The 23,528-nt window shown below is 44.5% G+C and overlaps 1 protein-coding gene across 1 annotated transcript in view; it reads left to right on the forward strand.

Annotated features, from left to right (window-relative positions):
* ITIH5 (inter-alpha-trypsin inhibitor heavy chain 5) overlaps positions 1–23,528 on the forward strand; it is a gene marked incomplete at both ends in the record, with an annotated part of 105,525 nt that overhangs the window by 73,505 nt on the left and 8,492 nt on the right. The window contains 4 exons of the mRNA XM_080717217.1: positions 11,316–11,484; positions 15,363–15,672; positions 19,469–20,025; positions 23,258–23,311. Of these exons, the coding sequence (XP_080573343.1) occupies positions 11,316–11,484; positions 15,363–15,672; positions 19,469–20,025; positions 23,258–23,311 (1,090 nt within the window). The remainder of the gene's footprint in view (positions 1–11,315; positions 11,485–15,362; positions 15,673–19,468; positions 20,026–23,257; positions 23,312–23,528) is intronic.

The raw sequence follows: 23,528 nt of genomic DNA on the forward strand, positions 1-23,528 counted from the left end.
AGATCTGCTTCCTTGAGGACAAAGCTGTCGCCCCCTGGATGGACAAACACTTGGCACTGGGCATTTTGGCTTCCAAGAATCCCCCCGGGCCAGCCCTCCCCGGAATTAGGTTAAAGGATGAGGATGGTCTCATAATCACTGACACAGACATTATGTTTTTTGAGTCTCTGACATTCTACTTTTACTGGGTTTCAATGCGAGTTTCAGCCATTTGACAAAAAATGGCATCAGTTTAGTTGCTAATTCCTGAAGAATAGTTAGATGGATGGTGTCAGAGTCTATGTCAAAGTCTGTCCCGGCTGCTACAAAACAAAAACAAAAACAAAAACAAAAAACCACCATGGACTGGGTGGGTTGTAAGCAATCAAAATTGATTTCTCACAGTTCTGGGGGCTGGAAGTCCAAGGTTAATGTGGCAGCAGATTGAGGGTCTGGTGAGAGCCCCTTCCTGGCTCAGAGGCAGAGTCTTCTCACATGTTCATAGGGTGGAAGAGATTAGCCAGCCTCTCGGGGGTTTCTTATAAGGTCACCAATCCCAATGAGGAGGCCTCTGTCCTCTGGACCTGATCACTCCCAGAGGCCCCGCCTCCTAATATCAGTGTAGAGGTTAGGATTTCAACATATGAGGGGCAGCAGACCAGACAACAGAAGAGATGGAAACTTTCATTTAGCCCCCCCTTTCCCATATAAGCTGAGGAAAACCCTGCTGTCTCTGCTCTGGACCCCCAGCTGCCCAGACTAGATCCAGATTAGATCCTAGCACAAATAAGGAAGTCAAGAGAAAGAAAGCCATCCCCATCAATTAGCTTCCACTGTCTCTATAATCCCTTCCTTCTGGCAGCAGAAATTCACTTCCCAGTCTCATGGTGACTGCAAGAGTATGGGAAGACGGGCAAGACACAGGGATTCATCACTGTCCCTGCCGGGGAGAGGGTGGCTCCACTTCCTCTAAATATTTTCCTCTGTCTCTGTTTGTTGGTAAACTGTGTTTACTTCTTGTATAATTGTTCCACGATTTTACGTTTAGACTGGCTTTTGCTCAGCCTCTCCATATCTTTATGTTTTATTTTCTTGGTATTTGTCAAGACGTATCCTGGGAATTTGCGGGGAGAATTATAGGATGGGTGTAAGGCAGGGAAGCGGGAATCGTGAGAATTCAGACTTAAGGGAAAGTTGAACGGATCAGAGGCCAGTCAAATGGGTCAAAGGTACCAATGAGTCAGACACCGAAAATCTGAAGAACGAAAGAGGCAGAGTTCCGTTGTCCAAGTTTACAGTTAGGCAACATAAACTTTAAGATTTCACCAAATGACTTAAACTTGATCATTGTAGTCAGTAAGTTTATCTGAACAAGATACCAGTTACAAAGGAGATATCTATCTATCTATCTATCTATCTATCTATCTATCTATGTACAATGGAGATCTGCACCTCTCTTGGGCAGAACTCTCTTATTTACTTCCTACCAGAACCGGAAGCCGTACATGGGTAAGCCTACCTGGAACCTACAGATGGAGATTGGCCATATTTCTTGTAAGGCAACCAAGACCATTATGGTGAGATTATATTCTTGGCTAGAGTAAGAAGTATGAGATCTACAATGAGCAGAAATCCTCATAAGTTCTAACATTTTACCTGAAAAGAAATAGAGGAAGAAATGCCTTAAGTCTTGAGTTATTTACATGTCAAGTGTGATAAATGGATGCACCTAATATGTAGCGAAGAATCAGAGAAATATTTTTGGCAAAGAGCTTTTAAGAAAAATGTCCAGTGACATTATTAGGTAAATGTTTGATCCATTTGTCAAAGCAAAGTCAAAATATTAGGTAACTAATCTTAACATGAGCCAGAGGGGTAAGACAAGACATAGTTTGCTTCTCAAGTTAGAATGATGTCATGCAGACACACAAATTAATGGGATTTAGTTATGTTTACTTTTCAGAAAATATTCTAACATCTAAAACGAGTCAGTCTTTTTCATTAATGTTAAGGACGAATTTATCCAGAATTTAACTTTTTACATTATTCTAGTTTAGAACAAGCTCTAAAGTGATGTTGGCAGTTAGATCTGAACCTTTTTTTTTAATAAAGAGGCTTTTTATCATACTATGAAGACATAACCTTTTTCTCTTTTTATACAATTTGTTTAAACATGAAAATAGGTGATTCAAATCAGAGTTGCACTATTTCCTATCATAGTACTGCCTTGAAAGAGCATTTGAGCCGGGTGTGGTGGCACACACTTGTAATCCCAGCATTCAGGAGGCTGAGACCGGAGGATTGCGGTTCGCAGACAGCCTCAGCTATGTAGTGAGGCTCTTTGCAACTCAGTGAGTCCCTATTTCAAAATAAAGAATAAAAAATAGGATGGAGGGTGTAGTTCAGAGGTAGAATGCCCCTGGGTTCCATCCCCAGTACCTTAAAAAAAAAAAAGAAAAGAGTTTTTGAAAAATTAGAATTCAAATAATACATGAAATTATAATAGCTTAAAATGGTTTATTTAAAATAAAAGAGCTTTATGGTGTTGCTTAATTTTAAAAAATATACTTTTCAGAATAGTGTAAACATTAAATATTGAGATTGAAGAAAATAGTGTTTTCTACAATTACTTCAGGTAAAATTTCAAGTTATTATCTAGCACTTACTAGTCATTTTTAAAACACTGGAAGATATGATAACTTTTAGCCCCAATATTTTGTCTATATAAAGAAAGCTTAGCTGGGCATGGTGGCACATGCTATAATCCTAGTACTTGGGAGTCTGAGGCAGGAGGATCACAGGTTTGAAGCTGGCCTCAGGATCTTAGTGACACTGTCAGCAACTTAGTAAGCCCTGTTTCAAAATAAAAAAATGTTCAGTGTAGATTGGTGCTCTTGGGGGCCTCACACATACCCCAGGAGAAACCCATGGGGCCCCTTGCTGATGAATCTCAAGAGTCCTGGATGTCACCTCAGTGACCCTTTTATATAATCTTTTTTTTTTTCTTTTGGTGCTGAGGATTGAACTAAGGGGCATTCTACCTCTGAGCATGATATTCCCAGACTAATTTTATTTTTTATTTTGATAAAAAATTTTATTTTTTATTTTATTTTTATTTTGATAAATTTCACTTATTGCAGAGGGCCTTGCAATTTATTAAATAGGGCTGCCAGGCCTGCCGTGAGGCATGGCCGGTGCTGGGACCTCCGAGGCCAGTATCAGAGCCGGCCGAGGGGTTAGACCGGTGCAGGGGCCAATGGCCAGCATCGGAGCCTGGCGTGAGGCAAGTTCACTCCTGCGGCCTCCAAGGCCGGGACCAAAGCCAGCTTAGGGGTTAGACCAGTGCAGGGGCCAGCAAGACCAGAACTGGGGCCTCCCATGAGGCAAGGCCGCTGCTTGAGCCAGCGAGGTCTGGATCAGTCCACTGAGTAGCCAGGCCACTACTGGGACCATCAAGAGTGGGATCGGTACTTGCAACACAGCATGCACAGAGAAATATCGCAGAAAATAAAAATCAGACGCTTCTCTTAATCAGCAATAACTAGGAGGAAAAGGGCAACAGGAATGGGTTGAGCTATAGAAAGGGCCCTATAGTGAAGCAACTAATGTGACCAATCAGAGGGTATGTAATACTGGAGGACGGAGCCTCTTTAAAACGCAGGAGGTACATAAACAAATGTATCAAAGTAAATCACCAAAGAAGTGTGGGATGGAGGGAGGGGGAGGGAATGGGACAGGGGCTGGAGGAGGGCTAATTGGATGATGTGTGCTTGTATATCCTCTCAAGTCTTGTACTCCAATGTGATTGATATATGACTACAATGCACCAATTTAAAAAATAAATTAATAAAATAAATAAATAAATAAATAAATAAATAAAAATAAAATAAATAAAATAAATAGGGCTGCCAGGCGTGGTGGCGCACGCTTGTAATCCCTGGGCTTGGGAGGCGGAGACACGAGGATTGCCCGGGTTCAAAGCCAGCATCGCTGGCTTAGGAGACCCTGTTTCCAAATAAAATATAAAATAGGTCTGGGAGTATAGCCCGGAGGTAGAAGGGTTCCATCTCCAGTACCACCAATAAAATAAAATAAAGTAAAATAAAATAATAAAATAAAATAAAATAAAATAAGGCTAAGCATGTAGCTTGGAGGTAGAAAGCCCCAGGGTTCAATCCCCAACTCCAACCGGACTTTAGAAACTCTTTGATTTCTTGGTTGGATTCTTTTAAGCTGCGCATCTCAGAAGATCTTTCTCTTGGGCTTATTCAAAAGAACTGTATGGACTAATGTTAGAGAGAAAAATTATCTCCTTGATGAACATTTTAGAAAGAGGCAAACGAGGAGGCTAGGTGGGGGAACAGCACCATCATTGTGCTGAAAATATGGAATGGCTACTCACTAATTCCCTTGAACTTGGATTCATCCATGATGTCATGGATTCCCCTGTCTTGTGCCCGACGACCTAGCGTTTGTGGTACAAAAGCCTTCTGTTCCAGAATGAGTTCCTGTTGAGTGTGGCTGGACATAGAGATATTTGAGAAAAGCACATTCAGTGGTTCCCCTGATGGATGTCGGGGGCAGAGTGGGCAGCAGCTGGGCTCTCATGGGCTCCACTGACTTCTCTCTCTCTCTCTCAGAGCCTTATTAGATAATGCTTCTCTACTTGGGAAATATTTAGTAGTTATTCCATGACATGGTAGTTACCATGGGGGAATGCTTACTCCTTTGAGGGCTGTGCCAAGAGCCTGCAGCTGCTTGGGCACAGTTTTATAGAAAAGATGGAGAGGAAGGGAAGCTTCCATCCCTCGTCCTTGGTGCAGCTCAACATGAGACCCAAGTACACAGGACAGAGCTGCCCTCTGGACACTGCCCTCCTTGGGCGTGAAGGACGGAAAGGGGGCCTGTGTCCAGGAGCCAGACCTGCAGGCTACAGCACCATTAGAGGGGACAGTACACTTTTCTTTCCCAAAGAGCTGCTGGACCATTGTTAGCCACATCAAGTGGATGGAGAATCGGAGGCAGAGAACTTACTTGTATTTATGTCCTGCCTTTGCTCCTGGAAGAATTTACAGGGCAGATATGAAAAGACTTACTTCATAGTCAACCTGGCACAGAGATAGAATGAACTTCTAAGGCATTGTTTTTAAATAAAATACTTTCTTTCTTCTTTTGGTCCAAGAAAAATACACATAAGATGAGCAATTCATCACCACCAAATACTTGCGAGCAGAGAATAATCCCTATGCTTTGTGATTCTAAACAGCTAGGATTAGAAGGAATCTTGTCTGATGCTGCATCCAGGCAGAGGTGTGTCTTCACACACACACATACGCACATACACACACTTCATATGACACATATATGTGTGTGTATATATGTATATATGTCCTTTTCATTTATTAATTGCACTTGCATGCTTTTCTATGTCCCTTCCGTCCTAATGCAATCTGGAATTTTAAAGTTGTTCTCTAATTCCATATGTGGACCCATGTTACAGACTGTCTTGTCTATGGACACCTGTTCAGTGTAGATTGGTGCTCTTGGGGGCCCCAGGAGAAACCCATGGGGCCCCTTGCTGATGAATCTCAAGAGTCCTGGATGTCACCTTCTCAGTGGCCCTTTTATATAATCTTTTTTTTTCTTTTGGTGCTGAGGATTGAACTCAGGGGTATTCTACCTCTGAGCATGATATCCCCAGACTAATTTTATTTTTTATTTTGTAAAAGGGTCTCACTAATTGCAGAGGGTCTTGCTAAATTGCTAAGGCTGGTGGTGAACCCTCGATCCTCCTGACTCAGCTCCCAAGCACTGGACTTACATGCATGTGCCACCGCCCCCAGCTTTATGTACTTTCTTTTTTCCAGGCACAGGTTTTTTTTTCCTTCTTCTTCACAATCACCTACTCTCCCCAGGACTTACCAGCTCTTTCAAGTCCAGTCTCGTTCTCCAGCAGACGCTGTGCATGGCCCCAGCTTCTCTACCCTCTGTTTTCATATCAAATAAGCCCTTGTCCTGCCCAGGGATAGAATGATGAATGAGGTTGGTGACTTGGAAACTATTCTTACAGCCCCAAAGAACAATTTTTACCTTCTGGTATCAGACAGCCCCCCTCACTAATCAGACCCGCACGCCCAGTTGTATTCGTCTCTATGGAAACTCTGTGATATGCATAATCCTCCATCGTATGTGCCTACGTTAGAAGATCTCTAAGGGAGACATTGCCAGTCTCCTGGGTCACTTATTAACTGGGGGCAGGGAGGCATCATTATTCCAAGGAGCGTGTTTTGAAGGTTCTTTGGTGTCTCGCCAATATGGAAGGCCACTAGAGGGAGCTCTCAGGATAGAGGAAGGGGTCCAAGGAACATGGCTTCCTGGGGTATCTGGTATCTTTCTTCAAGCCCAGTTAGTTGGAAGGGGCACTTGGGGATGCAGGCGGGGTGGTAGGTAGCAGCTCGCCATGCTAGAAGAATGTACAGTTCCTATAGTTGTGGTCCTCCCATCTCCGGTTTGGGAGGGATCCCAAAGGAAATCTCATCCAACCCTTCCTGTAATGCTCCCCGACCTTCAAGGAGGCTCAGGCCCTCAGACAAGCTTTGGCTACACATTCTCTGCCTCTCCGGGCTTCCTCTGATCTCTCTGGAATGCGCTGACCCTGTTCTCCTGGATGGAGCCTGACTAGGTTTCTGTTACTCTTTAGCATGTAAACACTGCAGAGAGATCAGTATAAGCCCGTTCGCATTAACTCTGCTGTGGACGCGCACCTTCCTCTTCCCTCATTTGCAAGGCAGAGCTCTGGGGGCCGATCAGCCCATGGAAAGGGAAGGAGAGCCAAGCAAGGGTTAATGGCGTGGGGGCGAAGGAGCAGCTGTGGCCTCTGCCCAGGCCCCTCTGGGGTGACAGTGGGGACCGTCCTGACAGTTCTAAGGCTGGAGTAGAACAGCTGTGAGCTGCTGGCTCGCCTTTGCTTGGTGCACATGAGGATAAGTTGCAGCTGAGGCCTTACAAGGCCATAAGGAATCTGTGATCACTGAGTCCAGGGGAGGAGGGTGGGAGGCTGGCACTATTCCTACAGCAGAATATCCATCACCATGGGAAAAACTACCAGCAAAAAAGCCAGGCCCGTCCCTCTCGAGGTCGTCAGCACACTATTTAAGGGTCCCTAGGGATGCCGGCAGCTAAACAAACAGCATCTCTAAAGGGTCCCCTCCCCTCGCCTGCCTGTGCAGCCTGGCCAGCTCTGGGCCCCTGCGGAGCCTGGAGGTACATTCCTGACAGCATTGTCACAAAGGGCTGGGTCGTCCCCAGCCGTGGACCTTCAGGCCTCCCAGAGGTCTAGACGGTTGGATGGGGATGACCCCGGAGCCCATCTGATGCTCATGGAGGCAGTGTTGGCGCCAAGTGGAAGGGAAGGCGAGGAGCCCAGGGTTGCTGGCTCCCAGGCTGAGGCCACCTGCGTTGATGCCGGGGGTCCCCACCCGCATGTGCTGAGTGCAGGGAGCCGCGTTACCATTCTCAGGAAGTCTGGCCATCGGGCCACTGTGGGCTTCCGCACATCCCCCAGGTACCGTCTGTCTTAAGGATGAGGCTGAGCACTCTCGTATCTTTGCATTGGCTGACAAAATTACATCCTCATTTCTCTCTCTTTCTCTCCACAAGTCACCAGCATCTTTCTCTCTCCCCCTCCAATATGTTTCTTTTTCAAATTCCTTTCTCTCCATCCCTCTCATTTTCAAAACCAAGACAAGAGTTATTAGTAATACCAACATGAATAGCAACTTGGCAGATACTAGTATTTTACTAAAAGCTGACAATGTACAAATTACCATGTTGGGAAGATAGGGGCAAGGGGACAGATTTTTTAAAAAAATATTATTTTTAGTGTCTGGGAGTCAACAGATCCCCGGTTTTGTAAGATACACTCTTAGTAGGTGCTAGTGGCTTTGGCAAGACGGGGAGTTTTCCATCTGAAAGGCAGAGGAGGAAAAAAGCATCCTTTTAACTTCTCTCACTCTTTGCTTCCCTTGAAACACACTGTTTGGGTCCTGAACCTGGTTCTCATCCATGGTGGTTGCCAACGAGACCTAGAGCCAGATAGATGGCCGGTCACATGTGCGTCTGTACCAGTGGTAGCCACAGTGCATTTTGCTTCCTTTCGTTACCCAAAGGAGTGTCCTTAGTCTCTCTGTGTTTAGTTTTTCCAGGACTTTGGCCAGTTAAGAGAATGAAACCTGGGATGGATAGTTCAGCTCTTGGCATTGTTATATTTTTAGTATCTGGACCAATAAAATTTGCCTTCTTTTTCTAGGGGGTTTAAAAATCCCCATGCAGCTCCATGAGCTAAAGATTGTTCAGGAACATTTTATTGCTCTGATCACCATTTCCATATTTTTAGGCTGCTCAGATAAAAGAATGGATAGTTGCCGGGCGTGGTGGTGCGCGCTTGTAATCCCAGCATTTGGGAGGCTGAGACCGGAGGATCGCGGTTTGGGACAGCCTCAGCTACTTAGTGAGGCCCTCTGCAACTTAGTGAGACCCGGTTTCAAATTAAAAGAATTAAAAAATAATAAGGGCAGGGGGTGTAGCTCGGATGTCAAATGCCCCTGGGTTCCAGACCCACAAAAAAAAAAAAAAAGAATGGATAGTTGTTTCCAGCAAACTTTGTTGTCTTTTAGTATAGACCTAAGAACAAGAGAACAAGGGAGAGCTGTTCTTCATGGTGCATCTACAAACAGCTTCACCAAAGGGCAGATGTGCTGATGGCAACAGCAGGACAGGCCAGAGTTCAGTGGGCACAAGAAGGGGGAAGAGGAGGGGGAGGCTGTGAAGAAGCATGGCGTGTTTAGAGAAGCTGTGTGTGTGTGGAAATTAGACTTTAGTGTTTATAGTGGGCATAGGGGAATGGAAATAGCAGGAGATGAAACTAGAAGATTTATTGTATGGAGGATATGGAGAGAGAGAGAGAGAGGAGACAGAGAGAGAGAGAGAGAGAGAGAGAGAGAGAGAGAGAGAGAGGAGAGAGAGAGAGAGAGAGAGAGAGAGAGAGAGAGAGAAAGAAGAAGAAGAAGAAGGAGGAGGAGGAGGAGGAGGAGGAGGAGGAGGAGGAGGAGGAAAGAAGGAGGGGGAAGGGAGGGGGAGGGGAATGGGAGGGGAAAGAGCGAAGGAGGGAGAGAGATTGATGATTAGGTTGAGGGCAAGAGGACCCCCCAAAATTTTCAACTGAGGAGGATTGAAAATCTAACTATGACAGCAAGGTGGAGACATGCTAAGTCATTCCAAAAGTGCAAACCTTTTTTTTTTTTTTGCTTTGTTTTCATACATGAGAGAGTTTATCCTAAGGAAATAGTCACAGACCCAAGGATGTGTGAAAAATGAGCTTCGTAGCAATGCTGCTTAAATATTAAAAATGTTAAGGTGTGTATGCATATGGTACAATATTGTGCTGCTATTAAAATGATGTGGCATTCATTTGTCTATTGACATGAAAACTGCACATGCCACAGTAAGTAAAAACTTTACAGCATGATATACATTTTATGTGATCCCATTTTATTTAAAATCAAACACATATACACACACACATGTGCATGGACACACATAGGAACGTTTCTGAAGGATGTTGGGTAGGAGTATGTGAATTGCATATATTTTTCTTCTGACCTTTTTGAAAATAATAATTTAAAGAAGTTAAGAAAAACAACAAAAGTAGAAAAATAGCAAGATTATGGTCCTGGGGGTTTTTCAGGAGGAGTTAGAATTCCAGGATTGGGTGCTAAAGGATATGAGAGATGGGTAGAGGAAATTCAATATGATGTCCGGGTTTCCAACTTGGACTCTTTCGTGGCCAAAGGCGCCGTTTCCCAGCAGAGAGAGAGCAGCAGGGCAGAGACAGGTCGAGTAAGAGGCTAATGATCCCGGTTTTCACTGTGTTGGGTCTGAGATGCCTGTGGGACACGCAGGGATTAGCAGTGAGTAGCTTGGTCTGGATCTAATGAGAGAGAAGGTTGACCGGAAAGGAAGAAACAGACTCGACTGTCACTGTCACAGATCAGCTCTCCTGGTGGGAGTGTTTGTCCTGAGAGTAGAACTGGGGATTCTGCTGAGAAGATCACCCTGTGACTTTTGCACTGAAGGGCGGCGAAGAAGGAGGCACCAGCAGGGCCCAGGGGAGCTCTGGTCAGCAGGAGGGACCAGAAGACCATGGGTATGGGCCAGAGTAAGAAGTGTTTCGAGAAGGAGATAGCAGCCGTGTTGGTAGAACATCCTACAGACTCTCAAATGTCACGCAGAGAGCGCGAGCCCATTTTGGGTGTGGATTCCTTTTATCATCAGGACACGTGGACACAGTTCCTCGGGGTGGGAGTCAGGATTGGGAGGGATCAGAAATGGCCACCAGTGAATCCCCCCCTGGAGGAAAGGCCTGGTGCCGGATGAGTGGAGAAAGAATAGAGGTGGTTCCCCAGCCCCTCGAGTGAAAATAAGCCCTTTCTGTGCTGCTCCTTTCTCCTGGAAGAATGGAAGAACCGGGTGGGAGGCAGCCCTCGGTAGGACGAGGAGATGGGTTTAGTGAAATGCATTCATTGTTCTTGTCCCCGGGTGGATGCAGAATTCATGCCGTGCTTCCTGCAAGGATGTTGTAGGAGATGAATCCATTAATCGCTGCCAGAAATAAAATGAAAGAAGCAAAGAAATGAGCAGAGCCCGGCAACAGACTTGGAAGGGATCCCAAAACAAGCCGTGCGCCGTGGGGGTTAGAATTCAGAGTCCTCTCAGCTCCGGCAGTCTTGGGGCCGCAGATCTCCCTGCCTGGGCACAAGTGTCGGTCCTGGGGTCAGACTTCCTGTGTGCTAGCCCAGGCTCCTATGGGGAAAAATGCTTAAGCCCCCGGTGCCTCAATTTCCTTGCTTGCAAAGTGGGAATACTGACAGTCACTGTATCTCAAGTGTATCTCTTGGTGGTCGCTGTATCTCTTGGAGTTGGTCACCTCCAAGAAGCACCTTCATTTTCAGTCAGCTATGAAAGATCCATAATACTAATCTTGGTTGGTTCAGTAAGAAATACGTAAACCTTAAAAAATAAAAAAGGAAAGAGTCCCATTATACCATGTCTGGTAGCAATGTATATTAAACACTTGTTCATGTCTTGCATATGGTTGTAACATATGCATGCCATTTTTTTTTTCCAGCTAGGTGACCATTGCCCTTTAGCCAAGTATCCTTTACATAGCAGGCACTGACTCTGCCATTTGGGATTGTCCTGCTGGGAAGTTTCCAAGCCAGGGAACACGTGATCTCATGGGATCGGCTGTGATTCGTTTTGGTTTTGTGTTTACCTAGACCAAGGATGCCCTCTTCACTATCCTCCATGACCTCAGGCCCCAGGATCATTTCAATATCATTGGGTTTTCCAATCGGATTAAAGTGTGGAAGGACCACTTGATCTCTGTCACCCCTCTCAATGTCAGAGACGGCAAAGTCTACATCCACCAGATGTCGCCCAGTGGAGGTAAGGATGATTCCCTCCTCTTCTGTTAGCTTCCACACAATAATGCGGGAATTTTCTGCCCAGAGACCAGCTGATGGCGAGAAAGAGGGTACCAGGGGAGAGCTTTCTCAGAAGCTCACGTTTCTCTAAACTCCAAATCTGTGAATTCTCATCCCTCCGCAGCCAAACAAGTCATGGAGGGAAATACTTGATAGGTGTTTGGAGATTTTCCCAGCTTTTCTCACGGGTCATGAAGCTGCTCTCCTAAATTGTTCTTGCATGGAGGAGTAAAGTGGATGATCCGTTCTTTGATGGGCACCCTGAGCAACACAACCCCGTAACACAAGGAGTCATATTGGCAGGGCCGCAACACAGGGAGCGAACTGATCCTGGGAGACCTGGAAAGCGCTGGGTATGGGAGCAGGATGGGACAGTGCTGGGCTCTGAGTCCCTACACACTCGTCCTGAGTGTGGTGTCATAGAGGTGAGCAGATGTTAAGAGAGGGGAGACAAGGTCCTAAAAGATTCTAAGAAGATGAGAAACACAGGGCAGTGTGTTGCCCAGCTATGCTGCATATAAGATTTTTCAATGTCAGGTCTGGGTCTTTTTCATACAGTTATGTCACCAGCACAGAAGACACATAGGAAATGCTCAGTACTGGAGTGTTCAATGGGACCGAACCTACACTTTTCGTCCCTCCTCTTCCCTCCCTTCCTCCCTCCCTTCCTCCCTCCCTTCCTTTTTTCCTTCTTTCCTTCCTTTCTTCCTTCTTTCCTTCCTTTCTTCCTTCTTTCCTTCCTTCCTATTTTCTGCCTCATTCATTCAATCATTCATTCATTATTTTGTGATATTAAGGATTGAACCTAGGGCATTCTACCTCTGAGCTATGCCCCAGCCCTTTTATTTATTAATTTATTTTGTTTTGAAACAGAGTCTCCCTAGGTTGCTGAGAGTCTGCTTATATTGCTAAAGTCGTCCTCAAACCTGTAATCTTCCGTTCTCAGCCTCCCAAATGCTGGGATCACAGAAGTATCGTCACTGCTTCTGGATTCTTTTCCCTTTTCTTAAAGGCCCTCGACAGAGACATCATCTTCCAGAGTTGTCACGCTGGTTAATTCAACATTGATAATCTGGACACACATGAAATGTTCAGTTCAGTCTTCTCCATCTGGAACTTTCCACTTTTTATATATTCGTCATTTCCCATCCAAGAAAAGCCCTGATTTCCCACACAAGCTCCATCAGGAACTTGATCTCGCTTGGCCAGTACCTTGATTTACCATGGTATTTCTTGACTTACCATGTCATTTCTTACCAGTCTCCCAAACTGGATAGTCCAGAACTCACTCGTTTTATAGTTTGATAGAAGAAGTTAAAAAAAATTAGGTTCCATATTGTAGTTAGTAGCCATGGCAGGAAGTCAACAAGACGGTAAAGTTCTTGAGAGAAGTCTCTCTTTGCTCCTTTTGGCCCCTCGTTCTTAGCACGGTTCTTGATATGCAGTGCATGCCCAATGGATATTTGCTAAATTTATCTTTTTTATTTTTTTATTTGGTGCTAAGAATTGAACCTAGAGGCATTCTATTTCTGAGCTACACCCTCAGCCCTTTTTCTATATTTTGTTTTAGAACACGGTCTACTAGGTTCCCAAGAAAATCCCACCAAGTTGTTGAGTCTGGTCTTGAACCTAAGACCCTCTGGTCCCAACCTCCCAAGTACTGGGATTATGCGTGTGCACCACCACGCCTGGCCTGAATTGATTTTAATGACACTGGCTTACTATTAAAATGATGTGCACATGTTGGAGGGAGGTGACAAACAATTTCACATAACGGTGAATAGGAATTATATTCTTTTGGCATCTGAACCTTGGAAGCCCTGTTGATTTCCTGTATTTATTCTCCACACTTCAGGACCCCAACTTTTGCAGGTTGCGTGAGCAACCGATTAATCCATTCCTCTCCAAGAAGTGTAGCTTCCGGATCGGGAGCACAGATTCTGCAGCCAGAATGCCAGCATTTGAACCCCAGCTTCATGATCACAAGGTGTTTGCCCTTTTCATGCCTTGGTTTCCTTGTCTGTATAGTGCAGACAGTGATGGGGTTGTTTTTGAGATGAGATGAGTTAGAATGTTTAAAGAGCATAGAACAGGCCCGCAGGTAGGAAATCCCCATAGGCCTCAGACGTGACCACTCCTCTACCTGCCGGAGTGACTCCCTTGCTGATGTGCACGAATTCTCCGTGGGATGGTCAGGCAGTTCTGTAGGACTCGCCCTGCAGAGCGCTTCCCGCTCTTGCTCTGGTTTAACAGAGATCTGATTCCAAGCCCTGCGGTGCTCCTGGCACCAGTGAGCAATCATAAGCACTGAATCCATGCCTTGGCCCTGGCTCTCCTTGGCTTTAAAGTGAAGAAAGAGATTTGGCAGCGTTGCTAAGTGCAGATTACACAGAATACAAACACCTGCCAGTTAGTCCATGCCCACACATCCAGAGGTAGCATTAAATTTGATGAGCATTAAGAAAGGCGAATTCACGATTCCAAAGAAATGTTAAGTACTGACTGTCCCAGACATAATCTTCCCTTCCGTTTGGACTCTATGTGCATTTTAGCGAGAATTATGAACGTGATTTTCACAGGCATTGAGTTATTTATTTTTTATTATGCCAGGAATTCTAGAGGATATAAAGCAACAAGAGGAAATGAGCTGGTTCTTTCAAACATGGCGCATTTTGTAATTAGCTAAAGATTACTCTAGACAGGGTGACGAGGACGGTGATGACTGTTTACTAAAAGTAACGAATTGGATGCTGAGGATGGGCAATGCTTTGGTATGTAATTGTTATCTCAAACCATTAATAAAACCTAGCAAGTAGAGGAAATAGTTATTTGTAATTGTTAAGATATTTATTTATTTACTTATTTATTGATTGATTGATTGATTGTACTGGGAATTGAGCCCAGGGGCATTCTACCTCTGAGCTACACCCCCAGCCCTATTTTATTTTTATTTTTGAAACAGAGTCTCACTAAGTTGAAGAGGGCCTTGCTAGGTTGCTAGGGCTGGCTATGGACCTGTGATCCTCCTATCTCAGTCTCCCAAGTACCAGGATTACAGGTGTGTGCCACCATGCCTGGCAACAGTAATAACTTGCAGTTTTACTTGATGGTAAAGCAATGTTGCTCAGTTGAGTGAAATTCATGGCTAATTCAGAATCCTTATGTTAGTGGGCAGTTTCAACCTCTACCAACCACCCACCTCTCCACCTATCAAGACAAAGCTTGTTCTGCATCAGAACCGCCGATGACAAGCACCTTTCTAAAGAAGAATTGGCAGGGTCAGGGAACATACTGTTTAATGCCTCTTCCCTTTGGGTTTTCTAACAAGCAGAGGAATTCCAAAAGGGAAGCAAGTGAGAAAAGGAGATATGAGGTGCTTAGTTAGCTTTTCAGCCAGCACTGTCCAACCTGGGCAACATTTAAAGCCATCTAAGATCAGCTCCAGTTGTTCTCTAATATCTCCTCCTATGACTCCTTTTCCCCTCTTTTTTTCTTCAATTTCCTACACACATATTGTTCAGTTATTTTCAGAGCTATTCTCAGAAAAAGTTCTAGAAGCCATGAAGGCTAAGGTACAGAGGACTTCTGAGCTAAGATCATCAGAAGGAGGTTCTTATAGTGGGGTAATTCTGTGCCACTTATATTCATTAGTAAACACTTGTCAACTTTCTAGACAGGCCATAAACCTGAGTCAATGTATATGTGCAGGGAACTTCTCCCTCCTCTATAGCTAAGCTCTTCCAGCTGGGCACAATTGTGAATTCACTCTAACTGTGAGCGTGCATTTGGGGTCAGGAGGTGGCACACAGGTGTGAGCTGTCACGTGTTGATGTCCCACAGGCACAGACATCAACGGGGCTCTTCAGTCGGCCATCAGGTTGCTCAACGACTACGTAGCCCACAATGACATTGAGGACCGGAGCGTGTCCCTCATCATCTTCCTGACGGATGGGAAACCGACTGTCGGGGAAACCCGTACCCTTGAGATTCTCAGCAACACCAAGGAGGCCGCCCGGGGGCAGATCTGCATCTTCACCATCGGCATTGGCAGTGATGTGGACTTCAAGCTGCTGGAGAAGCTGTCGCTGGAAAACTGTGGCCTCACACGGCGTGTGCATGAGGAGGAAGATGCCGGCTCGCAGCTCATCGGGTCTGTGGTCCTTCTCGGGCTGGCTGAAGGGGCTGAGGGTTGGACTTAGTGAGAAAGGCAGAGATGAGGATATTTCTGGTGTGCTGACATCTGCAGAAACGATGATAGGTGATTGCACTGGCAGATGTCATATTATGTTTCAAATTCTAGTTCTGCTTTGGGAATTTAGGTGAGATTTTCAGACTGTCTATGCCATAGTTATCTTCATCTGTACAATGAAGATTATGGTTGACTAGAGGAATTTAATGGGGAAAGAACCCCAACTATGTAAAGCATTGACAAAATGGCTCTCATGTAATGGGTATACAGTGAGCTCTGTGGTTATAATCGCCTTCTACTTAAATAATTATTTGTCTTAGTTTTTTCATTACTGTGATAATAACTGACAAGATCAACTTATAGGAGGAAAGGTATGTTTGGCTCGGTTTAGTCCATGGCAGGCTGGCTCCAAGGCAAAAACACCATGGTAGCAGATCATTTGGAGGAGAGCTGTTCACAGTATCTGCAAGCAGAATGAGAGAGAGAGTGACAGAGACTGACCCACCTTGCCAGCTGTGCCCCAACTCTGAACCATGCTGCATTAGAGACCAGGCTTTAACACATAATCTTTTTTGGGGACCTTCCAGACCCAAATGGTAACGATGACTGTTTTAATTTTGAAGCAAAATGGCCAGTTAAAAGTGAATAATCAAATTATTACTTTGAGGCAGAGGAGAAACTAGAATTTAGGTCTTCTCATGTACAAGTACCTTGCTTCATTATACCCTGCTGCTAAACCCAGTGTGTGACTTTGCTGTGGTCTCAGCCAAGCAGAAGCTTCAGCATCCAATGCCTGCCATCTGCATTGTGGTATATATATTGCATATAGTGTAAAGGAAAAGCAAAGTTGAGGTGGATTTATAGGTGTTCGATAGCCATAACTAAAGAAATTTGCTAATGATAAATCTTGCTGAGGGTTTCAAAAATGAACAAGAAAGACAACTGATTGGTATGAGAATGGCCACTGTTTTTCTCCCAGTGTTTTTATGAGTGATTTAAATGAAATCACAGATTTGCTTTTAACACTAGAAAAAAATTATTCAAGACTAGGTTCAAAGAGGAGAGAGGGAGAGGAAGAGGGAGAGGGAGGGAGGGAGGGAGGGAGGGAGGGAGGGAGGGAGAGAGAGAGAGAGAGAGAGAGAGAGAGAGAGAGAGAGAGAGAGAATGTCAAGGAAGAACCTAATGCACTGTATCCACAGAATTGAGATTCAGCAAGGGCTTCAAAAGCAATTACCTTGAAATTAATCAACTGCACTGTCATTCTACTAAAAATATTATTGATACCCAGCAGTTCCTAAGGACTTAGAACACACCAGGCATTTCTCCATGCATTATTTCATGTGTTCCTCCTAGAATATCTAAGAGATAAGTGCATTAGAGCAGAAAAGATGCTCCCATAGAGCAGTGACAGAATTCAAAGGCCAAACTGAGAAAGTTACTTATTTCTCTCTCCTTCCTAGTTGGGTAAAGCTCGGTTCTGCCTCAGGAAGTCACTCAGGAGCCCAGGTTCTGTCCATTTTGTTGCTCTTAGGTGTTGTCCTCAACTGCAAGGTTGAAACTGGGTTCCCAGCATGTCTGTATCCACAGCCCCAACAAGGGAGAAAGAAGAAGAAGACCAGGGCAAGCCATTTGATTTTAAGAAAGTATCTTAGGATTTCCACAAAACTCTTCTGTTTACAGTTCTTCAGTGAGATGGTAGTCACATGGCCATAACTGGCCAAAATGGATGTGTATTTTGTCGATGGATGGACATGTGTCTAGTTGGACTCTAATAGAAAAGAAGGGGAGCATGGACTTGTGGAGACTGCTAGTGGTCAAACAATGCAGGACAGTCAGCCTCTCAGCTTTATAGAAGTAGAGTTCAGAGAGGTTAACTCACATGTCCTAAGACACACAGCAAAGAACTGGCTGAGATGGAAGTTGAGCTTCACTGCCTGTGCTCTTTAGACGTTTAGAAAGGGATTAGGTAAAGGTCCAATTTTATTCTTTTCCATGTAATTATTATTTTTCAACAATATTTAGTTAAAAGATTATTATTTCCACCACCAAATGTTCGTGGAAACCTTGTCAAAAATAACTTGACAATATAGGGAAGAATTTAGCTCTAGGCTTGTATTTAACTCCAATGGTTTATATATCTGCCTTTAGAACAGTACTACACTGTTTCAATTATTGTAGCTTTATATGGTTTGAAATCAGAAAATATATATCTGCTAGCTTTGTTCTTTTTCAAGATCGTTTTGGGTATCTAGAATTCATATTCCATATTAGGATAGATTTTTTTCTGAAAAATAAATATATAAATATATGATAGTTTCACCTAAAAAAACAGAAAAAAAATATGCTCTAGTAAGAAAGAAAGCAAAAAGAAATATTGAAATGCTATCTTTAAATCATCAAACGCTTGGTATCAGACAAATGAAACTGTTATGTGAGATTATCATTTTTAATTTTGGATAAATTGCTATAATACTAGATGTCAACCACTAAGCCAAGCATGGGAAGGAGGGATGGGGAGGGAATGGAGTGGGGATCGGGTGGGGGCTGACTGGGCGATGTGTGCATGTATGTCTACAAAAGTTTGTATCCCACTATGATGTATGAATACAGTGCACCAATAAAATAAAATTAAAAAAAAAAGAAAGGGGTTTTAATCACATCCCTGCTTAGCAAGAAGCAACCAGAAAACAGACCTACAAGAAAAGCTAATAGAAGTAAATGTTCCATCACACAAAGCACATTGTTAAAGTCAAAGGCAGATTTCTCAAGTATATTGTGCTGTTTAAAGGTACCCATAGCCAGGCATGGTGGCACACGCCTGTAATCCCAGTACCTGGGAGGCTGAGACAGGAGCATGGCAGGTTTGAGGACAGCATCAGCAACATAGCAAGACTTTCCACAACCTAATGAGACCCTGTTTCAAATAAAAACATAAAATAGGGCTGGAGTGTAGATCAGAGGTAGAATACCCCTGGGTTCAATTCCCAGTGCCACAAAAAATTAATAAATAAAAAACCACACCTGTCCTGTGCATTTGGTTTTATGAAAAATGTTTTAAGTGTCCCTTCAAGAAAATTAGGTTTATACAAAGACACTTATCAAAAGTGTTTAAGGGGATCTTGAGATTGTATCCCAGAAAGGAGAGCTGAAAACTATTCTTGAAAACTGGGATTGATTAGGGAGCATGAAAAGACTTCAAGCTGGGTGTGGTGACACACGCCTGTATGTAATCCTAGGACTTGGGAGGCTGAGACGGGAGGATCGCAGGTTCGTAGCCAGCCTTAGCCACTTAGTGAGACCCTATTTCCAAATAAAAAAAAACCAAAATAGGGCTGGAAGTATAGCTCAAAGGTAGAATGCCCCTGGATTCAGTCCCCAGTACAACACACACACACACACACACACACACACACACACACACACACACACACACGACTGCAAGGGACACCCAGCAGTGTTTTTGAGCATCTAAACAGCTGGTGTGTTGACAATGGATTAGACCATTTCTGTATTTGCTCAAGACACCAAACTAGGACTGCTGGGTGGAAATTTCATGGGGAAGATTTTGATCTATCATAATGAGATTTTCTTCATGGTCAGAGAGTTGAAAAGGGAGCCCGGAGATAGTGCAAGACAGGGCATGCTCTGTGGAACGACCTGCTTGCTGCCCGGCATGCTGGGCTGGGGCAGCGTTGGGCTTGATCACCGCTGCGCTCAGATCGCCCCTCCTGAGTGTCATCTCTCTTCTTGCACTCAGGTTCTATGATGAGATCAGGACCCCTCTCCTTTCCGACATCCGCGTCGACTATCCCCCGGGCTCCGTGGAGCACGTCACCAAAACCCTGTTTCCCAACTACTTCAATGGCTCGGAGATCGTCATTGCCGGGAAGCTGGCGGACAGGAAGCTGGGTCAGTTGCACGTGGAGGTCACCGCCAGCAATAGTAAGAAATTCGTCATACTGAAGACAGACGTGCCCGTGGAGCCCCAGAGGGTGGGCAGTGACATCCCAGGAGGCCCCCAGCCCAAAGGGGACGGCAAGGAGGACCCCAACCCCATGGAGCATGTCTGGGGCTACCTCACCGTGAAGGAGCTGCTGAATGCCTGGCTTCAGAGCAACGACGAGCAGAAGGAGAAACTGAGGCAGAAGGCACAGGCTCTGGCCCTGAACTACCACTTTCTCAGTCCCTTCACCACTATGAAGCTAAAGAGGCTGGTGCTGCGTGGAGACAGACTGGAGGACGCGCGGGGCATGTCTGCAGCCGTAGGACCTGAGACCGTGATGCAGAGCTTGCGTGGGGCGGACCTGCAGCCAGGTGAGGCGGGCGAGGGAGGAGGGTCCTCGGTGCCCATCCTGGGAGGCCACGCGAGCTCGGCAAAGAGTTGATCTTGTGATTACATTTTCAATATAAGCTGGGCAGGGGTTGACATACACCTGTGATCCCAGTCCACTGGAAAAGAGTGAAGATGGTAAAGTCTACACTATGTGGCTTTTACCACAGTAAATGGTTAGGGGAAAAGAGATATCGGAAGCCGGGCATGGTGGTGCACGCTTGTAATCCCAGTGCTTGGGAGGCTGAGACAGGAGGATCGCAGGTTTGCGGCCAGCCTCAGCTACTCAGTGAGATCCTGTTTCAAAATAAAGAATAAAAAATAGGGCTGGGGGTGTACCTAGGAGGTAGAATACCCCTGGGTTCAATCACCAGTATCACAGAAATAAATAAATAAATAAATAAATAAATAAATAAATAAATAAGTAAATAAATAAATAAATAAAGTAGGGCTTGGAATGCATCTTGGAGGAGGTAGAATGACCCTGGGTCATTCACACAAGTGACTTTTGAAAAGGCCAATCCACATCCTATTCTCTGAATCTCTGTATATTTATACCACATAATATTATATATTAATATTATAGTACACTATTATAACTCAATATCTAACACTTATATGTCATTACATAATAAATATATTTTATCATATTATAATATAATTAATATGTGATATTAATGTATTGTTATATAATATTATAACATATATAAATTATAATTTTTTATTTTTGCAGTACTGGGGATCAAACCCAGGGGAATTCTGACCTACACCCCCAGCCCTATTTTTTATTCTTTATTTTGAAACAGTGACTCACTAAGTTGCAGAGGGCCTCACCAAGTAGCTAAGGCTGGCCACAAATCTGCAATCCTCCTTTCTCGGCCTCCCAAGTCTTGGGATTACAAGCGTGCACCACCACCCCTGGATTTAAATTATAATTTTTATAAACAAGAACCCACAGGCAGAACATGGTTTTCTGAGAGTACCTTAGATTGTTGTGTTTGTATTTTTATAAACAGTAGCTCCTGGGAAATGAAAACAAAAAAAAAATGGCCTGTGGCTGAGAAATGTTGCCCAGTGCAGTCATCCCAACAATAAATCACCAATAAAAGAAGAGCCCGCCACATGCCAGTCACTAATTGGAGGCGCTGAGGGCAACACCTAGACAAAAACGTCTGGTGCAAGTGCTGTCGGTGTGTGGAAGTGCCTCCAAGTGAGTTTTTTTTCATGTAGGTGCCTGATTTTACTTTCTTGAGAAAGCTGGCCAAGAACTGAGGTATGGATTCTTGAGAGTATCCGCTCATTCACGCCTGCCACTCAGAGCCAAACAGATGCAGGGATGCCCCGTCATGGTGCCAGCTTGACCGGGGGGAATTATAAAGAGAGAAAGGGGAGAAAGGAAAAGTGTTTCGACCAAATCAGAGGCTTGCACGCTTGATGATATCCCGCCGGGGAAAGGAGTTATGTTGTTTTTATTTTTTACGAGTAACGTTTTTATTCGATTTCGTCAAGTTTCTGTCTCCCAGGAAAGAGCGCTGACGTTCACCGGCCCCCCCGAGGCAGCTCAGGAACGCCAGCTCGTCTATTCCTCACAGCCTTGACTGTGAGAAGCGGCCGGTGTGGGGCAGAGAGTTAGGAACCTGGACCCTCCTGGGCAGCCGTGAGGCCTGGGGCCATTTTCAGAACTTTTCCATTTCATTGTTGGCAAATTTGGGATCTTGTTGAAAGGATTAAATACAGATGAATAAGGATTAAACTCTTAGCCAGGGGGGAGGTGCACACCTGTAATCCCGGTACTTGGGAGGTCGAGAGCAGAGGATCACAGAACCAAGGCTAGTGCCAGCAATTAGTGAGACTCTCGGCAATTTACTGAGACCCAATTTAAAAATAAAAAGAGCTGAGTGTATAAATTGGTGGTAGATTACACCTGGGCTCAATCCCCACTATCAGAAAGGAAAGGAGAGGTGCTTATAAAATGCTTAGAGTCTTTGATCTTTCTTTTGCTTTCTTTTCTAAGAAATGGGATGGAACCCAGGGTCTTGGGCATGCTAGGCAAGTGCTGTGCCTCTGAGGGACATCTCCAGCCCCACTTTATCTTTACTTCCCATTCCCAGAAAAATCCAGTGGTTCCTATAAATAAAATCAATATCTTGCTTCTGATCATGTATTAACAAAATTTTATTTGTAGAAATCAATTGACTTTTGGATTATCCTTTAAATATTTATTCAAAGGGCACTGTGAACACCTGATGTTTCAAAGTACTTTCTGATTTCAGCTTACACACACAGTTGTGTGCACCGGAGAATGACAATAGCTTTTGATTTTTGTTTTTATTGCAGTAAAAACAGAATAACATAAAACGTACCATCTTTACTAATGTTAAGCGTGCTGTGATATAGTGTGAGCTTTATATACTCACCTTGCTGTGAACACAGGTCTCCAGTACTTTTACATCTTGTGGAACTGAAACTCTGTCCCCATTAGACTAACTCCCCATTCTCCTCTCCCCAGAATGGTATCTGAGCATCATAGACACTTTCCCCCTACTATATACAGAAAGATTACAAAATGAAAAATGCTGTCTAATTGTTAAAGGAATAAAATAATTTATCCTCCACATTCTTCACTCTGTAATATTGATGATGGGTGTGTGTGTGTGTGTGTGTGTGTGTGTGTGTGTGTGTGTGTTTTACTGGAAATTCATCCCAGCGGCATTCTACCACTGAGCTACACCCCTTGACTTTATTTTGAAACAGGGTCTCACTAAATGGAGAAGCCTCACTAAGTTGCTGAGGCTGGCTGCAAACCTGAGACCTTTCTGTCTCAGCTTCCCAAGCACTGGGATAACAAGGGTGCACCACCATGCCTGGTTTAGATGATTTTTGTGTGTGTGTGGTACTGAGGATAGAATCCAGGGGCCTTCTACCTTTGGGCTACACCCCCAAACCTATTTTTATATTTTATTTGAAAACAGGGTTTCACTAAGTTGCTGAGAGCCTCACTAAGCTGCTGAGGCTGGTTTTGAACCTGCGATCCTCCTGTCTCAGCCTCCCAAATACTGGGATTACAAGCGTGCGCCACCACGCTGAGTTTTAGGTGATGTTTTAAGGACATTTAAGTTGTTAGGAATGTCTCTGAAAGCTGTGTGTTACTCATCCCAGACTACTTTTCTCTGTGTCTTTGACAAATAACAACAGTGGCCTCTCCCTTCTTTCCAGGGCCCACTCTCAAGAAAACTCGGGACCCAAGGATCAGAATCTCCAAGACATCAGGTGAAGGGAGGGTCGTGGCTTGATGCCGGGGATGGGGTGTATGGGATGCTTAGAGACCGCACTGCCAGGAGTTCCCTGAAGCCAGTTAAAAGGGCATCACGACCCACGTTTATTTGACTCGAGCCAGCAGCGTGAGGCCCAGGTGGAGAACCAGAGCCATCCTGAGCCGTTACAGAAACACCAGGAGATAAACCCTGGCTCTGCGAAGTCTGGCAAG

The sequence above is a fragment of the Muscardinus avellanarius genome (genome assembly GCF_963383645.1).
Source record: "Muscardinus avellanarius genome assembly, chromosome: 20".
Taxonomy (NCBI): domain Eukaryota; kingdom Metazoa; phylum Chordata; class Mammalia; order Rodentia; family Gliridae; genus Muscardinus; species Muscardinus avellanarius.